Source organism: Alligator sinensis, unplaced genomic scaffold, assembly GCF_000455745.1.
Source record: "Alligator sinensis unplaced genomic scaffold, ASM45574v1 scaffold30_1, whole genome shotgun sequence".
Taxonomy (NCBI): Eukaryota; Metazoa; Chordata; order Crocodylia; family Alligatoridae; genus Alligator; species Alligator sinensis.
The window spans coordinates 2,417,505-2,437,654 of NW_005842060.1; the positions used below are offsets into that span (position 1 = coordinate 2,417,505).

General features: G+C 42.5%; 1 protein-coding gene across 1 annotated transcript in view; it reads left to right on the forward strand.

Moving 5' to 3' along the window:
• Positions 1 to 20,150, forward strand: part of CAMK4 (calcium/calmodulin dependent protein kinase IV) — a 291,118-nt gene that overhangs the window by 229,041 nt on the left and 41,927 nt on the right. Inside the window, exons 6-7 of the mRNA XM_025203531.1 lie at positions 11,107 to 11,197; positions 14,618 to 14,692. Coding sequence (XP_025059316.1) covers positions 11,107 to 11,197; positions 14,618 to 14,692 — 166 coding nt within the window. The remainder of the gene's footprint in view (positions 1 to 11,106; positions 11,198 to 14,617; positions 14,693 to 20,150) is intronic.

The window sequence follows — 20,150 nt, forward strand, 5'->3', positions numbered from 1 at the left end:
CATGCTGCAGGGGGGGCTCTGCCATGAGTCCCCAGAAGTCCCAACGGCTTCTGCAGCAGCTAGTGAGTGCAAGGGGTTTGGGGTTTTTTGCTTTTTTTTTAAAGACCCGGGAGCTGGGACCAGGCAGGGCAGCCATGGTGGGGCTGGGAGAGCGGGCGGGGGGCAGGGGCACTCAGGGGGACTGGGGGAGCAGACAGGGGATGGGGCCTGGTGGGGGTCCCCCCATGGTCCCTTCCCTCCTCCTCCAGCCCCCTCTCCCCCTACCTACCAGTACGAAGTCTGGGTCCAGCTCTCTGCAGCAGCAGGCAGGGCCTGCCTGAATCTCCAAAGCTTGACAGTCTTTTCTGAATCAATTTGGAGAACTTTGAATCAATTCAAACTTTTTTATTGTTCTCCTGATTCAATTTCAGGCTGCTAGTTTAATATACAGCTGAAGTTAGCCCTGTTCCTGTAACCAGGAATAGTGATATAAAAACATTGTCAGATATTTTTCTTTCTCCGGTATCAGTCTACAGGTAAGATTCTCAAAAAGTAAGCCAAGTGTCTATTATAACAATTGCTTTCCTTCCAAGATAATTCACATCCTGCAATGTATGGCTTTTCATTTATTTTTTCTAATTCAGAAACAAAATTAAAACCGGAGCTCTTTCATGAAGTACAATTTGTACATTTAAATCATTCAATATTTATATTAAAACAGCCACATACAATATGCATATATTTCTAAACAACCATGTGTTATACTATCCTCTTTTCCAAGGAACAGGCATGGTACTATTGTTGGCCTAATCCTGCATTCCAAGTTATTTTGATTGTCAGTACCAATTTTTGCACATTAAAAAAAAATAATTATTGTAACACAACCTCATTGTATTGCTTCAATGTAACTTTTGCATTGACTTCAGTGGGAATAGCAGAAATGTAATAAAAAGTTATTATATAGTATGTATACTGACTGTATGTTACTTCACTTTTCATTCCCACACCTAACAACATTTCACAAATGTTAGAATCACCCCTCCTTTATAGATAAAGACATTTAGCTGCATAGAGCTTAAGTAATTTGTCCATAGACAAAAAGACCAATGATCTTGGCCACACACCAGTCAGTAATTATTTACTCTGTGTTGCTATGTAAGTAATAAACACATCATCTTATTGTATTTAGTCAAATACAAGTCAGGCCCCCCAATAATTAGATTCTATATATGGAAAATGTATAAATTTGTTATAATTTTCCAGGTATAGAATCTAATTATTGAAGTTTTTCTTTGAATTTGTCCCCCTTCCACTGCTATAGCAGGGAAAATAAATCTGGGGGGTTTAGGTGGCCCCCTTGCCATCTGCCCTCCCCCACTCCCAGTTTCTTCCTTTTGCAACCCCTTTCCCACTCTCCTTACTGTCAGACCCTGTTTTTCTGGAGTGTGTGCAAGTGTGGAGCAAATTTGCAAATTTGAAAACACTGATTTTGAAATAAACATGCCTGTAGTAATTTGCACATAGGCAAATTATTATGAGTACCCATAGACCTAATTAATCCAGAATTGGTACATTTTACCTTTTTTTAAACTGCTGCAAGTTTTAGCATAGGTACTTCGTAAACACACCTTTAAGCAGCACTTTTGTACCTATTTATATCTAGTACAAACTATGAATAATATTAGTCCAAAATGAAAAGGCTCGTGATTTACCATATAGGGACTGGGCCCCAGCACAGTTAACAGCATTTCAAGTCATGGTGACTCCATAGCTCAGCACTTCTCAGGATGTGTGTGTATACCAGATACACCCCAACAAAGGATCTATGTGCTAATTAGCCCCAACTCATGACTGAAACCAGGTGTTCTGGGATCCTCCAAAATGTATACATAGATGAGGCACAGGGCAAGTTGGTCCAGCTCTACCTCAGGGAGGGTAGGGCCATACTCATCATATGCAATGGGTTGAAAGAGGGGGTGACAGAGGGATTCTGGGTGAACTGTTTTGGGGCCCCATTTGGTGATGTTTGCCACACTTTTAAGGGCGGTAAAGAAACAGGAATCATTGGAAATTGGAAGGAGTGTCACAGCCCAACTCTGGGAGTAAAGAGGAAGTCAAAATGTATTCAGTGTAGTGGCTCACTGCAACTTGAAAAAGAGTTGGCTCTAAGGGAGACTGAGTGGAATGGGCACTATCATATATATCTAATTCAGGTGGTCTTCACTTACTTGACAGGGGAGATACTATAAAGGTGGTGTTGGCCCAAGTGGTTTTACTATACCTGGCAGGGAAGATTCCCCTTCTTCTCAGGCTTGAATAAATTGATGTAGTTGAGGGTGGGGACCTGGGAAGGCACCCATATGAGAGTCTACTATAGCCTCCAAATGGGAGCTCTTGGCTACACAAGTTATAGTGATTGGAGATTGTTTTCAGGCTCACTTCCTAGTTTGCTTTTATGGACTTTTGGCTAGGGGCAAGCAAGACTAGGGGGCATTTGAACCCCAAGACCTCTGGGCTTCCATGTAGGATCTCTGCCATGGTTTTGAGAGTATCAGAAGTCTGAAGAGAGAAGGCTGAAGCATCTGGGAGATAGGATACTGGCTGGTGGTAGGGCCACATAGACTTGAACGATTGAGCTCTGCTCAGTCAGTAAAATTCAGAACTAATGTGGCTAATTCAGCCTGAGAGACAAAATTAACAAAAAAAAGCTAGATTCTGATCAGCATTTTTGGCACCATCAGAGGGTAGCAGCACTTGCTCTGGCCTCTCCGAATGCTGGTCTTGTATTACAGTACTTCTAGTCCCAGTGCTCATTCCCTCCTGGGGGAAAAAACTGTCCTTTTTTTTTTTTTAAGGGCCACAACAACAACAAAAAGGTTCCCATCTGTATTTTTGCCCAATATAGGCCATGTGCTTTATAGTTATGCTCAGTGTTAGCTACATTTAGGCTAAGTACAGACAGTCAAAAAGCCTGAGGCTGAAATGATTTATTCTTCACAGGTTAGTCTAAACTGCATAGATTGAACCAATAAGCAGCAAGTGAACAGACATTCACTTTTGATTCCAGGATTGCAGCCACATGCCTGCAATGGCCCAGGCCAGAAGCTGGAGGGTGCTAAGGTACGCTTCCCTGCTCAGCTGCAGCAGACAGCTTGGGCCAAGGCTAGCCCACCCACCCTGCGTCGGGGGGGTGGTGCTGTGGAGGAGGTGTAAAGCATCCTGGCATGCAAGGGGACTGTGAGTTAACTTGAACTTGGAGAGGATCTGGCACAGAAGTTAAGTAAAACAATTTAAATTAAATCAGTTAAATCTGACACTATATCCATCTAGGTTTATCTTAAACCAGTTTCAGCCGTTTTGAAAGTGGTTTGTGTGCACTGAATTTCTGTTGTGTTACAGATTTGAATTGGTTTCTGATTACTAGCCAGAATCAATTTCATAGTTGATTTCCATTACTGAGTACATGCCACATTTGGCAGCAGTTTAGTGATAGATAATATATTAAATGAGGTTTCCTGAGGGAACTCTTTTCCCTTTGCTGATTGGAGGAAAAATTCCTCATCTTATATTTGAGTAAATTTTGTATATTTGTTTTTAGGAATGGAAGTGCAGTGGTAGGGAAATCTATTCAGTAGCTATGAGATTTTAAGTTCTTTTTTCTTCCCAACATCTTAATTATTGAATCCTTACCAAATTCTTCTATCCATTCCTTTAACAGTGTTTTGGAATCTAGACCGCCAGCGAACTGTGTAATCCAAGGAGTGCACATTTTGAATAGTAAAAGCTTGTCTTTCTCCATTTTGTAGGACTTATGCTGAGTAGTGTTTCTAAATAGCATTATTCACAGATTCACAGAAGTTTAGGGCTGGAAGGGACCTTGTGAGATCATCAGGTCCAGCCCTCCTGCTCTGGGCAGGAAAGACTGCTGGGGTCAAATAACCCCAGCAAGCATTATGTAGAGTCTTGTTTAACTAGACATATGTATAGCCCATATACCTAAATTGATTATTTGAAAACCAATAAAAATTAAATGATCAAAAAGTAATGGAATAGAAAATAAGGATTTTTTCCCCCTCAAGGAATGGGTCCTCTTGGTCCTGGGAGGTTCTTTAAAAGGTTATTTAAATTTTCTCTTAGCTGTTCCAGAGGTTTTATCAATTAGCCATATGCCCATCGAACATTATGTAGCTGTAATTAAACTAAATTGCTATGCAGTGGTTTTCATTACACAATGACACAGTTTTGTCAAGGCCACAGAACAAGCTTAATTATGAGTCTAGACATCCCAGGAATCAGAGCAGAAGCTCTTTCTTTGTATTTTTAAAGAAAATTTGAACGTTTAGTGACTGTAGGTCCAGCTGCTAACATCCAGCACTGAACTACAATTCCTAATTCTATTTAAAAAGAAAACCCTTCCCTCCACCCAAAAAAAACCTAGAAGACATAGATTATAACACTTAGGGTGCATCTACACGTGCATTTAAATGCAACTAAATTTAATACACATTAAGCTAATGCTCATTAAGTGATTTTGGCAGGTTTGAAGAGAAAAATAGAAGACATCAGTGCATTGGGTTTCATATCAATAGATGATAGAGGACAGAGTAACAGAAAACCAGGATGTTTTCTATGATGGCCACCCTAGTGGAGTGGTGGGGAAGGCATGACCCATGGGTGGCATTGGGCAGCAAGCATGACCCATGGGTGGGCTGGCGTGGGGTCCCCCCAGCAAACTTACCCCCCATTCTTCCCATCCCTCCCCCACTGGGACTTACTCACTCAGCTCCAGCAATAGTAAACACTGACAAAAGTGGTTGCATCTAGAGTGCGTTGTGGGATGGGGGTTGAGACAGTTGGCTGGTCAGGGCCCATGCAGGGAGAGGAAGAGACCAGTGCAGAGGGACAGGGAGTAAAAATAGCAGTCCCAGGGTTTTCCCAGCCCCAGGGCTGCCCAAGGAAAGTGTACAGAAGTTCCATGCACCAGTTTCACCTAAAGCAAGTAAGTCTGATATTACATAGATTCAACTTAATTTTTTATCTTAAACCAGGTTCTGCAATTTTTAGATCAGTTTGTGTGCAGGGAACTTCTGTTCTGCTACAGGTTTAGACTGATTGCTGGTCACTGAGACCGGGTCTGTAAGTGTAAGGTCGGCACCAGGACAAGTTAAATTTAAATAGGACAGCCATTTTGAACTCAATTTAACCTCCCCAAATATCTGTACTTAGCCTAACAGTGCACCTTTGAACTGCTGAGCCCACAAGTTTCCATACAAAACCCACAGTTCCTCAGATGATGAAGAAGAGAATAAATGAGTGCAAAATGCCTGATCTATGCTCCCACGGATGTGGGTGTTATTTTGTTTTTAACTATAAACACATCCTCATTTCAGATCCTCTTTGACAATCTGGCCTTAAATGTTGGTAGATTTGATGTTTTGCTTGATCTCAACTTGCAAAATTTATCATCAATATGACAACAATGCAAACAGAAAAAAAATCTTTTAATTGAGATTATTTGTCTGAGATAAGGCCATTCTTGTGCACTTGCATTGTTCTCTTTGTTTGTTACACACTTAAAACTGTAACCCATCCAGGTCCCATTTATAGTAATATGTCTTCAAAGAGACTAGCTTCTGTTACTCAATAAGCAAATCATTCACTTCTGTAGATAGGTACTACAGGACTTTACTGTATCTTAATAAATCAAAGTAATGTTGCTATGGAAATATAGTGCTATGAAATAAATACACATTTTCTGAAACTAGGTTATGGTGCTGTGGCAGCAAGAAACCCCCACAGGCTTCAGAAATGCCAGGGGCAAAACCCCGGCATTCCCAAAGGGGAAAGGAGAGTCACCCATGCCCCGGGAAACTCACCTCCCGAATGGGCTGGGACAGAGCAAGAGCCACGCAAGCCAATGTTTCACTGGCTCTTCAAGTGGATGCTTCCCAGGCAGGGTGGCAGCCAGCTGATTGTGACAGCTGGAGCCGCCACCACAGGGAATTTAAAAACCCTGCTGGAAGCCAGTAGGGGGGAGAAGCCGGCTGAGAGTGCACTGGTCAGACGGAGGCTCCATGCTCTGTAGCAGCGGCTCTGGAGGCACTGCCCCACACAGAGGAGCAGAAGCAGTGGCTGGCACCAGGCTGGGGATGGGCAGTCAGCCCATCAACATTAAAGCAATCCAAGATGACGTTCCTCTCGGGGAAGACGCCTAGCACCTGATGCTCAGACTCTGAGGCTAGGAGTCAAAGCTACAGGTGTGACATCTGGACAGTGGGCCAGATCATTAGATTCAACATGAGACCCCATGGTCAAGGGGGTTGACATCTCTTCGGGGCAAAGACCTGATTACCTGAGCGGCTGGCGAGTGGACAGAGTGTAGGGGAGCCAGAGCCCCGAAGAACACCATGGCGCACCTGTGAGTACCACGTCTCCAGGACAAGGGGGGAAGAAAACACCACTAAACCCCCTCCTTCTTTATAGATATATATCATCAAGTCGTGGCAGACGAGTTGGGAAACCCTGACTGTGGGGCGGAGCCATACTCACAGTGCCTACTCAGGGCATGACAGGTGCTAGCACAATAAACTGCAATTGAAGATCCACCATTCTTTTTTTTTAATCTGCTGACAGTTAGAAAAAAGTAAAAGTAGATATCTTTGAATATCTCTTCATATTATTAGGAACAACTATAATGATAAATTATTACATGCCGTGGCATATTTACAACACTTTTCATCCACAAGACTAAAACAGTTCATTAAAAATTATTTATTGTTTTATAGATAAGAAAATTCTCTAAGATGAGGCAGAGTTCAAGATTAATAAAGTTACACAAAATAGGCTTGTGACTTTTCTACTGGACTATCAACTTCTCCTTGGTCTTTCTTTTTTTTTTTCTTTTTGTGTCTTTTGACCATTAAATGATGTAGAGGGAAAAACTAGAGGTGGGATATTTACTATGATAATTGTTACAAAGTCAGTATATAATTGTTTGAGAGGCAAGAATTTTCAGGGTGAAATATAATTGTTTCTGTTTCTTAATTCAGATCATAGCTTTCATAGTAATTATCTTTGGACCCACAGTACCAAAGGCTTTGTCAATGCAAGAACATCATACTGATTAAATCAGTGAGAAATTGAGTTAAATTAAATCATTACAAAGCTCTTTTAAACCAAAACAAGAGTGCACCTCTTAGAATACACTGTACTGATTTAACTAGCTCAGTTTCTAAGCCAATTTACTTAAATCACTCCTCACAGGTAGATGATGTGGCATTAATGTAATTATCAAATCTACAGTAGCATGTAAGTACTGCATTACATACTTGGAATGCCTGGGGCTAGACTCTCCTTTCACCTATCTTGGCTGAAGTGAATGGAATTTCAAAAAAATGAACTGTCAGGCTTACGGCATTGACTGAGGTCTGATTCTGCAAGGAAGGTATAAATTCAGAGGGTCTCAAACATGCCGCCTGAGCACCAGGAGAACCAGACCAAAAAGAGGACAACTACACCTAGGAGAGGTGTGAAATGAACACCATGGCAGACAAGGTTATTTGGATAAATGTGACATCTTTTACTAGAACAACTGAGTAGTTGGGGAAAAAAATCCCAACTACTCAGTCTAATAAAAAATGTCACATTTACCCAAATAGCCTTGTCTGCCTTGTCCTTAGCCCAACACAGCTACAACCAACCCCACCAAAACAACTAATGAATACCCTGGCCTGGAAGCAGGCAGATACTCCAGAGAGGAAGCTAGGAAGAGGGAGTTGTTTTTTTGCATCAACAGAAATAGAATCCATTTTGGAATTACAGGGAAGTGTTAACTGAAGGAGGCATGTTGAGTTAACTTGCAGACAACTGGAAAACAGCTGAGCTGGTTTTGCCCAAATTTTCCACCCATAAAAATGTTCTTTTGGGATTAAATTAAAACAGTGACATTTTCAACCCCAGACTGCCACAATTTTTAGAAAGCTATGGGCATAGTATAAACAACATCCTGCTAAAAGTCTGCCTGTTAGCTTAGCTAAAAGCATCACCTGCCCACAGATGCTATATATAATATGTCATAAGAATGAGCCATAAGTATCTACTTGTCACTCTGACTTATCCTTTATTCTGGTTTGTTGCTTCTCAGCTCCCTGGTAGAGGTAAACTAAATTTTACCATATTAATACTGATTGTTTCAGCAACCCACTTCTGCCCAGTCCAGCTTGATTTCTTTTGGCATGTTCATTGTGTGCTGGTATTGTTTCATGTCAAGCACTCCATTATGATGTTGTAGATGTACCCTCACTAGGGCTAAGTCTTCACTGACAAAAAATGGTATATTTTTACCAGGTGTAACTAATAAGTGTTGTCTACCCTACTGTGTTTTTACAGTGAAGACAAGGTATATAAGTTTTACTTTGACGCAAATGAGGTGAGGTCAGTCGTGGGAAAGGGCATAATGCTGATTTCCCAGCTACTTAGCAATAAATACCATATTCTCAACTCATAGTTTCATAGTTTCATAGTTTCAGGGTCGGAAGGGACCTAATAGATCTTCTAGCCCGCCCCCCCGCCAGGGCGGGAGAACAACCCAAAAACACAAACAAAACCACTCACCCTAAAAACAAAAACGGGACTCAAATGAGTCCAGCCAGGTAAGTATCCAGCCTCTTCTTAAAGATCCCCAGGGTAGGGGCCAGCACCACCTCCCTTGGAAGTTGGTTCCAGCTCCTAGCCGCCCTAACTGTGAAGTAGTTTTTTCGGATGTCCAATCTGTACCTCCTCTCCATCAACTTGTGCCCATTACTCCTTGTTATGCCAGCGGGGGCTAGGGGAAACAGCGTCTCCCCCAAACCCTTCTGGTTCCCCCTAGTGAGTTTATAGACGGTCACCAGGTCCCCCCTCAGCCTTCTCTTGTGGAGGCTGAATAGGTTCAGGTCCCGCAGTCTCTCACTGTAGGGTCTGCCCTGTGGCCCGCGGATCATGCGGGTGGCCCTCCTCTGGACCCTCTCCATGTTGTCCACATCCCTCCTGAAATGGGGCGCACAGAACTGGACACAATACTCCAGCTGCGGCCTGACCAGCGTCGCATAGAGGGGGAGGATCACCTCCCTGGCTCTACTCGAGATGCACCTGTGGATGCACGACAAGGTCCGGTTAGCCCTGCCAACCATGACCTCGCATTGTCGGCCCATGTTCATCTTGGAGTCAATAATGACACCAAGATCCCTTTCCGCCTCCGTGCTCTCAAGTAGGGAGTTCCCCATCGTATAAGTGTGCTGCTGGTTCCTACTACCCAAGTGCAGCACCCTGCACTTGTCCGTATTGAAACGCATCCTGTTCCTGTCTGCCCACCCCTGTAACCTATCCAGATCCTTCTGCAATCTCTCTCTCCCTGCTAGCGTGCTCACCTCCCCCCAGATTTTGGTGTCATCAGCGAATTTAAACTCTACTCAGGATTTTCCACCAAGGTAACTATTAAACAAAAAAATCCACTTTAATGCTACTGAAGAAATCCACCTGAGGGGAAATAGCTGTGATAGCAAATATGTGCCAATTAACATGAACTACAATTCCAGTAGAAATTAGATGTTTTGTAGTTTACAGGCATGTTAATAAGCCAAAATAAAGAGTATGGGGGAGCCCAGGATTTATTCTAGTCTGCTAAATCATGTTACAGACAGAACTACCTTGTCCAAATTATGGTTTCACTATGTAGTACTTGCCACATGTTTACTAACGCAAGGTACAAATGCATCTTTTTTTCTCATGAAAACGGGGCATAATATGTATATTTATGGCATCTCAAATAAAACATCTCTTTCCACCCTTTGTGCAGCATTTGTAAAGAGTGAAGATTTTTTTTTTTTTTTTTTTGCTGAAGAATTTCACAGCACAAGAAAGTAAAAGAAAATATATCTCTCACTGTCTTCCATTCTTTGCTGTCTGGTACATATATCTAAGTCGTTCTTCATCGCTGCAATGTAAGATGTAGCCCTTGATCACTAAAATTCTTCTTTCTATTCCAGCATGACAGCACCATATTTCTTAAAATAACTCTGTTATTCAACAAATTCATATGGCATTACAGGCAACTGCTCAGCAGGACAGATGGAATTTTGAAACTCCAGGACTATGCAGTGTTATAATCTTTCAGTCTCCTGTAGAAAGGATTTTAAAGGGTTTATTTTTACAGTGCCACACATGTAACATTCTTCACTGCACTTGCTCTCATCAAAGGCTGTATGTAGTTCAGTAGTTGTGAGACAATGTTCTCACCTTTCAGAATGATCCAAAACATATTCTAATGCTTTTCTTATGGTCCAGATTTCAGAATGTCAAACATTGTTTTAGATAATTTAGGCAGGGATGATCTTGCCTAAATTTTTAAGGTCATTTTAGGATCTATCTTTCTTTGAAACTATCTCAATATCTATTAGATTAACATTAACACCTAGATGCTACAATTGTATTTTAAAGCAAAATCATTCTAATATACTAATTCTAACATCATAAAAGCCTTAGTCTGTCTGTCTGTCCATAACGCTTTATTTGCACTCTGATTGGTTGTCTCGGCAGCCTATCACAGTGCTAACTGAAACAACCAATCAGAGTTTTCCAAGAGCGTTCCAGACAGGAAGCAATGGCACAGCGGAGCGCTGCCATGATGGTGGGGTAGAGGGGACGGAGCGGGGAGGCAAGGCCACCCCCCCCCAGCCCTGCTCCTTGGAGGTGGTGGTGGCATGGGGTGCTGGCCAAGGGGGCAAGCTTCCCCCCCATACTCCTAGGAGGCAGCTGCCCTCCCCTTCCCCCTGCCCCCCGTCATTCCTGATGGGCAATTGGCTAGTGATTAACATAATTATTTCAGATACGGTTTTCTTCACAATCTCACGAGTTGATACTACCTCTGTTTCCTTTCCTTTTGGTTTCCTGTTCAGATAACAAGTTATGTTCAAGGATGTCTTGCAGAGAAGTTTCATAAATAGCCTTTAAAACTTAGGTTTATCTGGTTATCCCACATCATGAAATATTGGTAGTGTTCAATAGACTTTAATTACAAAGGAACAGGAAAAAATTAATTCATGCTTCAATGTAACAAATATTCATGCAACTTTGACTTTTCCTTTCCAGTACCTGCATGCAAATGGGATTGTTCATCGTGATCTGAAGCCAGAAAATCTACTCTATGCAACACCAGCACCAGATGCACCATTAAAAATAGGTGAGTGGCTCCCCATCTCTATGCTCTTGATCCTTCCCTCAAATTGATGTTATTGTGTGTTGTTTTCAGGTATCTTCTCTCTTCCCCCATCATTTGATTCTGTTTTAGCAGCAGTATCTCCATAGACAGACACATTATTTATATAGCAGCACAACTGTGCATGATATCTTAAAGCTAAAAAATTAGCTCCCTACCCTGAGGAATTTACAAATAGAAGGCAACAAAGGATGACAACATAGGAGCAGGCAATAAAATGGTAGGGTCACAACAATGAAATCTCATGGGATATGTATATTAGATGGTATATTAAAATTTGGGGAAAATTTAAAAAAAAAAGAGGGCAAAGGTGGAAGTAAGCAATGAAAAACAAAACAGGTGAGTTGGGAGGTGAAAGGCAGTTAAAGAAGGCAGAAGTTGTAGGATACAGACAGTAGGAAAGATATTCCTGGCATAGATAGTCACATGACAAAAGGTTGGGGATGGAAGTCAGACTAGCTACAACCTGCAAGCTCACCTGAACTGGGAGAGTTTATGCCAGAAGTCAGGGTGTGAAGAGTATTTTCTAAGGACTGGGTTTCCACCAGTACAGAGTCTGAGGTCAGTAGGAACTTTGGTGTCCAGCACTTCTGAAAAGCAGACCTTAAGGCTCTGGGATCTGAAAATTCACTACTGTCCTGCTGAATTTGGGAATTCAGCTCATGTGCCAATTTATAGCAGCACAAAACAATAGGACAATAAAGCAGAAAGTGGCAGAATCTTAACTGATGAACCATGTAGGCTGTAGCAGTTCTGATTTCTTAACTGAAAGAGATTTGACTTGTATATCTTATAAAGAGAAGATTCTCTGAGCCTCATGCTGTCTCTTTCAGAAAGGAAGAGATTTTCTTATTTTTACTCAGGGTTTGCAAAGGTAGTAGGAGGAGCTAGAAAGTGATAGATGAGACCAGTCTGGAAGTACTGCCTCAAGTTCCTTCTTTGTTACTATGCAGAGAGTCAAGGTATTGCTATGTTTGGTGTGCTGGGGCTGAAAAGTTGTTTATCATGGATTTCAGCAAAGCTTGAAACCAAATGTTAGTAGTTGCTTAGTAAAATAGATGCAAGAGTTTCTTATTAACCTAGGAAAGATAGTAATTCTATTTACGTTGTAAGCTGGTTCTCTTCCTTCCCCACAAAAGAAAGGAAAACTGTAATATTATGGTTTAACACATTACCCATTACTCAGTGGCAGCATGGTGTCAGAAGTGGCACCAGCCTTCTAAAGCATTCATCGTATTAGTAGGAAAACACACAGCATTATTCCTAAACTCTGTCTTTCCACACTGATGTATCAAGACAGGTAGTTTGTGCAGAAATTACAGTACTAGTAGGAGAAGAGGGAGGGACAAAATAAGCAACATATGTCTGAGAATCTACTCAGACTAAGATACTTGATCTGAACACTGAGCCAATTACTCAGCTGGAAAAAAATGGCCAGGCATCAAAGAAGTCAATATAGCTTTTCATACCAGCAGAGGAGACAGCTCAGTGATTTCTATGAACATGAGTTTCAACAATGCTTCCCTGCCTAAGGAACTATCCAATTAATGAAAGGGAATATAGCTATCCACTTCTCACTGAGGTGAGAGAGTGATACCAGATGGGGAAAAAGAACAACTGATAAAAATTTGTTTGGAAAAGACAGAATGATTATTTTCACATGCTGGATGTATCTACATGAGCTGTTTACTGTAGTAGGCTAATTAGCTCTGCAGTAAAGTCTCAGTGTCTACACATACAGTCCTATTAGGCTACAGCAAACAAATAAATGCCACTGTAGGTTAGTACTTGTCAGCACAAGTACTGTCCTCCGGCGGCATTATTTAGTGCACGGCAATGCACGTGTTGGGGCTAGCTGGGGCACAAGGATGCTTTAGTGCAGGGGCTGCTAGCTGGCTAGCCTTGCACTGTGGAACACCCTGGTGCCCCATCCAGCCCCTCTGTAGCATATTGAGCTGATCAGAGCAGCCCCAGGCTGGCAGGGTGACCCCCTGGGCTCCTTGCTAGCAGGGGCTGCTCCAACCTGGCTCAGCATGCTACAGTCCCAGGCACGCTGGTAAATGCTGTGCCTAGAAGCAATGAACTTCCTACATGTACATTAATTGCACATGTAAATATACCCACTGAATATCAGACCCTCAGGGTGCTAACCCATCAATATTAGTGCTTATGCCAGAGGGTGTGTATTGGACCTTTTCAATATCCGTGTTGCATTTTTTAGGATACCGAGGGGTTAAAAAGTTCACTCTGTTACTTTTTTCTAAACTGTAAATCTAGAAGTCCCACTTTTGGTGAAAATTAATGTCTAGAATGAAAGGAGCTTTGATTTGTAATGAATAAGTCTGTATTTCAGGCTTCTTCTGTTTATAAATATAAAAATAGGTATAACTGATAAACAGTTTTAGACAAGCAGGCCTTTTTATTTGCATTTACAGAGCACAACACAACATCAAGTGCTATATTGCCAGTCTCTGCACAGAATATACATACCCACATTCAAAACAAAATATACAGAAAAGTAGTGTATTTGGCAATTTTAAAGGCAGATTCTCATCATCCAACCAGGACTTTGAACAAGACACTGAGATTATTCAAGTCTTTGAATATTTGATTTTAATCTCTCTGTGGGAAGATGGAATATGCAAGGTACCACCTATACCACCATGCTGACTCTCATGGCTCAGTATTTTTGCAGAGAGGAGAGCACCACACACACACACAATCACCAACATCTTTGCTGGGAAAACCTGCAGTTTCTACAAAGTATGCCATCTAAATACTACTGAGAGGATTGATCTGTAAGATGATAAGCACCCTGGCCCAGGAAATCACTGAGGCATAACATGCAAGTAGTTCTGTTAACTTATTTTGAGCGCACGAGTAGCTCTGTTAAATCATTTAAGCTTATATGCTCTTCTAGATCGTGACCGAATCAAACACCTGGCTAGCCCCCATTTAGCTGATAGTATCTGATAAAATCACACTTGGAAATGGTCCATTGTATAAAATCTAAATTATCTACAGCTTGCATATGTTTCCCTCTTCCTCTGCTTTGTTCAGAAGTTAAGAGTACACTAATGACTCCTGATTACTAGCTACTGTATGTTCCTCTGTCTTTGAAGCAAATAGCACAAGTGAAAGTTTTAAAATATTTTGTAAATGAAAGAGCGAGACAGATTTATCCATTGACAAAAAGTGTTGTTTCTTTGTTATAAAATGATTTTCCAAACATTCTTAAAATGTCAGTTTTCTTAATTTAAAATAGGGCTCTCTAAAATAAAAGTGAAGTACTTTCCACCGTTGAATCTATGTTCATTTTAATTACCTCCAGTGTTACAAGGATAGAGGCAGTAAGAAATTTTATGTTTCTAAAAATCTTAACAGCTGATTTTGGGCTTTCCAAGATTGTGGAAGATCAAGTGACCATGAAGACAGTTTGTGGAACTCCAGGGTACTGTGGTATGTTCCTTTATTACTTACAATTTGCTGGACTTATATGTAGATTCAGGAACAACTTTATATTTGCTAGTTTATGTATAGTGAAACACAAGTTCATTAGTTTGCTAGATTCTTGAACAGCTGAAACCAAAAACTGGAATTCAGAAATTGGCATCTAGATTGCTTTTTTAAAAATGTACGTTTTCTGTTGCCCCCAACTACACCAACCACAATTCAACTGTGTTTGATAATGCAATTTTATAATTTGTATTAAAACACTGTACATATTTTCATCAAAATCCATATAAAATTATTGGCTTAATAGATTACCTTGATGTCAGTGGGAGTCTGGGGTATGCAAAGGGTAATGGGAAAAACCACCATTTGTAGGGCCTTAATAAGACATAGTATAGATAGTCAACACTTAAATAGAGTAGAAACTGCTTAAGGTGACCTTTTAAAAAAAATATCTATCCTACTTTTATTACTAAGGAAAGTGATATAAGCTAAGCCCCAAGAAGGCAGAACACTTTAGTGCACACATATGTACAGATGTTCATTTTCTACAGACAGAATTGCCATTCTCCTGGTAGAAACCAAAAGTGTACAAACATTCTCACTTTTCTCACAAACCAAAAATGGCAGTTCTGGGAGAAAAATAAGCTGGTAGAAGTTTCTTATAGGAGAATGAATGTTTGTACACTTTCTCCCAGTTTAACTCCTCCTGGAGACCAGGAAGAGTAGAGCCATGAGGAAAGGCTCCCTGCCTTCTTGAGACCAGAGTCACCCCATCTGGAGAAGGCATGGGGGGACAGCTCCTCTGGCCCCTCCCATAGACTGAGAGGGGAGGGGAGGAGCAGCCAACCAGCTGCTCCTTGCCAGCTTCTCACACACTGGGATCCATAGGCGGAGGGAGAAAAAAATTTTTTTGGGGGGGGGGGGGGGGGGAAGAGATAGGTAAGTCTGTGGGGGAAGGGTCAGGGAGAAGGGAAAGGGCTGTTGTGGGAGGGAGGAGTGGGGTTGGGGCAGACCCTGCACAGCTGGGGTGGGGCACGGGACACAGCCATAAGCAGCTTGTCCATGGGGCGCCTAGAGCAGGGAGGGGTAACAGCTCCCGCTGCTGCATGCATGCCAGGAGGCATGGAGGGTGTGTGCCTGGGATCTGTGCAGGGTGAGCGCAGACTACCACTGCAGGCTCTGACTGGGGCTGCACCAAGCTCTTCCTGGTGGGGCTTGGCTCAGGCTGCACTCAGGGCAGGGTGGGCGGTGGCACTGGGAGTGGGGGAGAGAGTGGGCTACAGTGAAGTTTGGGGTGGCTTCAGCGCCCTCCCCAGCCCCCTCCCAGCGACACCGCAACCTGCCTCAAGGGCAGCACAGCCAGCCCGGCACCACCGTAGCCCCATCCTGCAGTTGTAGCTCACCCCACCCCATGCAGATTTGGGATCACACACCCCCCACGCCCTCCAGGGGTGAATGTAGTAGCAGGAGCCATGCCCCCCACAGATGAGCTGCTTGCGGCTCAGTCCTCCCTGGCTGTGCAGTGCCTGCCCCAGTCCCAGCCCCACTCCCTCACTCACCACAGCGTGTGTGCCCCTCCCCACCCCATCCCTGCTGCAGCTACTGGAGGTTCGTGGCCAGGCTGCCTCACAGCCCTACCATGTTTGGGGGTGACTAAGCCCCATTAGCCCCCCACCTCCCCCTTCTACTGCCTATGCTGGGATCGCCAGTATGGGAAACAGGTGGGAACTTTGCCCTGCTGCTGCATCTACTCGGCTCCTGAGCACAAAAAAATGAGTGCAGGGAGTGATACTACCTCCTCCTCACTTACCTTTCTAGAGTAGAAGCTAGAATAAGAAGCAGGCAGGGGGCTTTGTTGCACAGCTCCCTTCCCCTTCCAGACCAGTCCAGGAGTGGGAAGGGTAGCAGCAGGTGCCTGTTGCCCCTTCTCCAAACCAGGCAGCCCCCTAATTCAGGGAAAGTAAGGGGAATTTGCTGGCTTCCTCTGGCTTCCCCTTCTTGCCCACATTGCCCAGCTGTGAAGCAGGGGTAGCAATATAAAAGCTGGTGGGGCCAGGAAGTGGACTCGGGGAAAACCTCCCTAAGCCCAGTTCTCAGCCTGACAAGCTTTTAAATTACCACCCAGCAGGAGGCAAGGGGAAGCCAGCAAGGCCAGGAGCCAGGCTTGAGAAGGCTTTCCCTCGTATAGTTCAGCAAAGCACCTTCCCACTCCCTACACCACTGGTCCCAGGTGTGTGGAATGGGCAGGCACTTTGCAGGGCTCAGCTCACTCAGCTCTCAGTGGGTAGGAACCAAGCAGAAGAAGAAGCGCTGTGAGCCTCCTGCCTGCTTCTCATACCAGAGTCCCCAGTGTAAGAAGTGGGCAGGGCACTTTGCTCCACTGCTCTAGTCACCTACAAACGGGAGGACTATAGCAGCACCAGCCCATGGTTTCCCCAGACTGGGATCACCCCAGTCTTACAAAGGCACAAAGAGTAGGGGAGAGAGGGCTGTTACAGACTGAACATCTCTACTGCTCCCTCTCATGGAATCATTTCTAGTGGTGCACATTTTCCACCACTAGAAAAGAATGTTTGTACGCAGCCACTGTTAAGCACACAATTGAGAACAATGGGGAAATATTAGAGAGCTTCCTATGGAGGAGTAGAATCCGATTCATCTACATGAGAGAATTTCTCTGAGCGGTTATATCCATGATAATACATATACAAGTACTCAATGATGCAAACAAACGATGTGCTTTCATATAGACTTGTACCTACCTGTCTGTGTGCTTGCAAAAGTATCTAATATGCCTGTGCAATCATAATAATTGTGTAAACAAATTAGTTGCATGTTTATTTATGTAACTTCGGAATCAAGACTTAGAATGTGAAATCTGACTTTTGCCCATAGAGTGTAATGCATAGTGCCTACAACTTTCAATTCTTCAACCAGGTGAGAAATTAGGTTATTCAGTAAGTCTGTCTGTTGGGGTTTTTTGTTATGCTATTTGACAAGCTGTAATGATACAGTTTTACCTTATGTTTGCTATGGACCTCACACACCAATTGTAAAAATAGAGCCTTGCCTTAGGCACTCTGTTCTGGTATGTTTTCCTTTTCTTCACTAACAGTTAAATTTTTCAAAGTGGAAAGTTGATCTGCATATGAAAAAATGCATATTCTAGATTTGTATTTGCAGATCAGGTAATGGCATGTGCAACTACTGATTTACATGGAGAAATAGTAATTAACTATACACATTATGTACAGTTTTATCTTTTTCCTGAAGCCAGTTGTCTGAAAATCTAACCTTAATTATTGAATTCAGTTGGAAAAAGACATTCCGACATGAAAGAGCCCCAGTCTCCCAGTGCTTGATCCTGCATGTGTGGAAACTGTTGGCAAAGCTCTTGTAACATCAGTAGTGTAGGATGTGGCTTGTAAAGCTAAACTAAATTGCTTAAATACTAAATCACCATCATTAAAAAGCAAACTGCTACAGCAAAACAAAATGTGTTAAAATATTAATTATATATTTGTACTGCTGGTTACCTCTGCTTTTAATGTGACCATGTGTATCTTAAATTATATTTTGTCCATTTTCATATTAGATTACATATCATTTTAGTAAAAGAAGTACATCATAACACATTTGTACTTCACAAGCCCGAGACATTTAATAATGAACAACATGTCTCACTTGAACATAAAAGAAAAAATGTAAATGCTGAAAATTAAACAAAGTCACAGGGAATCATTCTTAGACAAAAGCAGGTTCTGCAACTACCAAGTGGGAGGACAAGGTTCTGAGAAATTGAATTTAGAAATTGTAGCACTGCTGATAGTCCATGAATAATTAAGTTCTGATCATTTTATTGTCTACCACTTTGAGGAGAAAATAAGTCATCCACAAAATGAACACAGCTGACTGTAATTTTCATATCCATAACACGTAACAAAAAAATGTACCCATATGTTTATAAGTGACGTCAATCTTAAACATGGATAACACAGAATGTTTTGGAGCAGAGAGAACATGATAGAAAATCACCTTACATTGTAAAACGCAACCTGGTTAATTAGAGAAAAAGCAAATATGGTACCACCTCTGAAAAATAATTGTAAATTTGGTTGTAGCACTTAGCCTTTAATAAGTCACGGGTTCCATTCTAGTTAAGTAATGCAACAAATATGAAAAGCCCTTGAGCACTGAGAAGATAAACTCTGAACAAGTCATATTTTTGTGGTGCTAAACTGGTATGTCTACTTGGCCACTAAGGGCCAAGCTAAGCCATTGGATCATGTCACATTAGGCATCAAAAAGATGACAGTTACAAGATGCAGATTTGAAGGATAACATGGGAGTGAAGTGGTCCAGGCCCTCTTAAAATGCTTGGTTTACTCAGTTTACTGCAAGACTCACAGATTTAACATCTTTTCTATGAGCTCTATGACCTACTTGACAGGAAGATCTCCTGGGATCAAAGAAATATTGTTTATCCTCACTACTTCCCTTCTTCCCCACCCTGCAGAGTGAGAGTTATCAACATGGGCCTAGTCTTTCTGCAGTAAGTAAAGATGCTTTTGCTCATACAGACCCATCTATGCAGGGTGGAGGAGGTGCCACACTCCTGCTGCAGGTATCTAGCCACCATGGTGTCCTCTTCACTGAGAGTCCCATCTTCTAGGGTGCTAAGAACACTTCATTCCCACTGAGTTATGGGATTTATCCATAGACTGTTGCTAGGCAGGGCTCAGCCATTAAAGTAAGCAGTACCTATGCTAATATTTGTAGCATATGCTCTAAGTGTATGCTGAGCCATGCACCCACCAGACCTTGTGAACCCCAGTCCATGCTAATGTTGAAAGTACATCTGCTGTGGTCCTAGGACCTAAGAATTCAGAGTGTGGATGAAGGTGGGTAGTTGACAACAAATATGGTATAAGCTTCCAATTTACACATACCATTAGAGCAGCGAGTTGTGCACTAGGGCTGTGTAAAGCTTCAGGTGGTGATTCGATTTGGAGGAGATTCAGCCCAATTCAGTGGTTGAATCTCTGAATCTGAATCGAATCAGGGGGCCAATTTAAAGGTGCGAATCGATTCAAAGCTCTCCGAATCTTTGGAAAAGATTCATAGTTTCATAGTAGCTAGGATCAGGAGGGACCTGAATAGATCATCTAGCCTGACCCCCTGCCACAGGCAGGAATGAATGCTGGGTTCACAAGACCCCAGACAGGTGATCATCCAACCTCCTCTTGAATTTGCCCAAGGTAGGGGTGAGGACCACTTCCCTGGGAAGTTGGTTCTAGATTTTGGCCACCCTAATTGTAAAATATTGACTTCTGATCTCTAACCTAAATCTATTCTCCATCAGCTTGTTACCATTGTTCCTCGTCACCCCAGGTGGTGCTAGGGAGAAAAGGGCTCTGCCTATTTGCTGTTGATCTCCCCTGATGAGCTTGTAGGCAGCCAC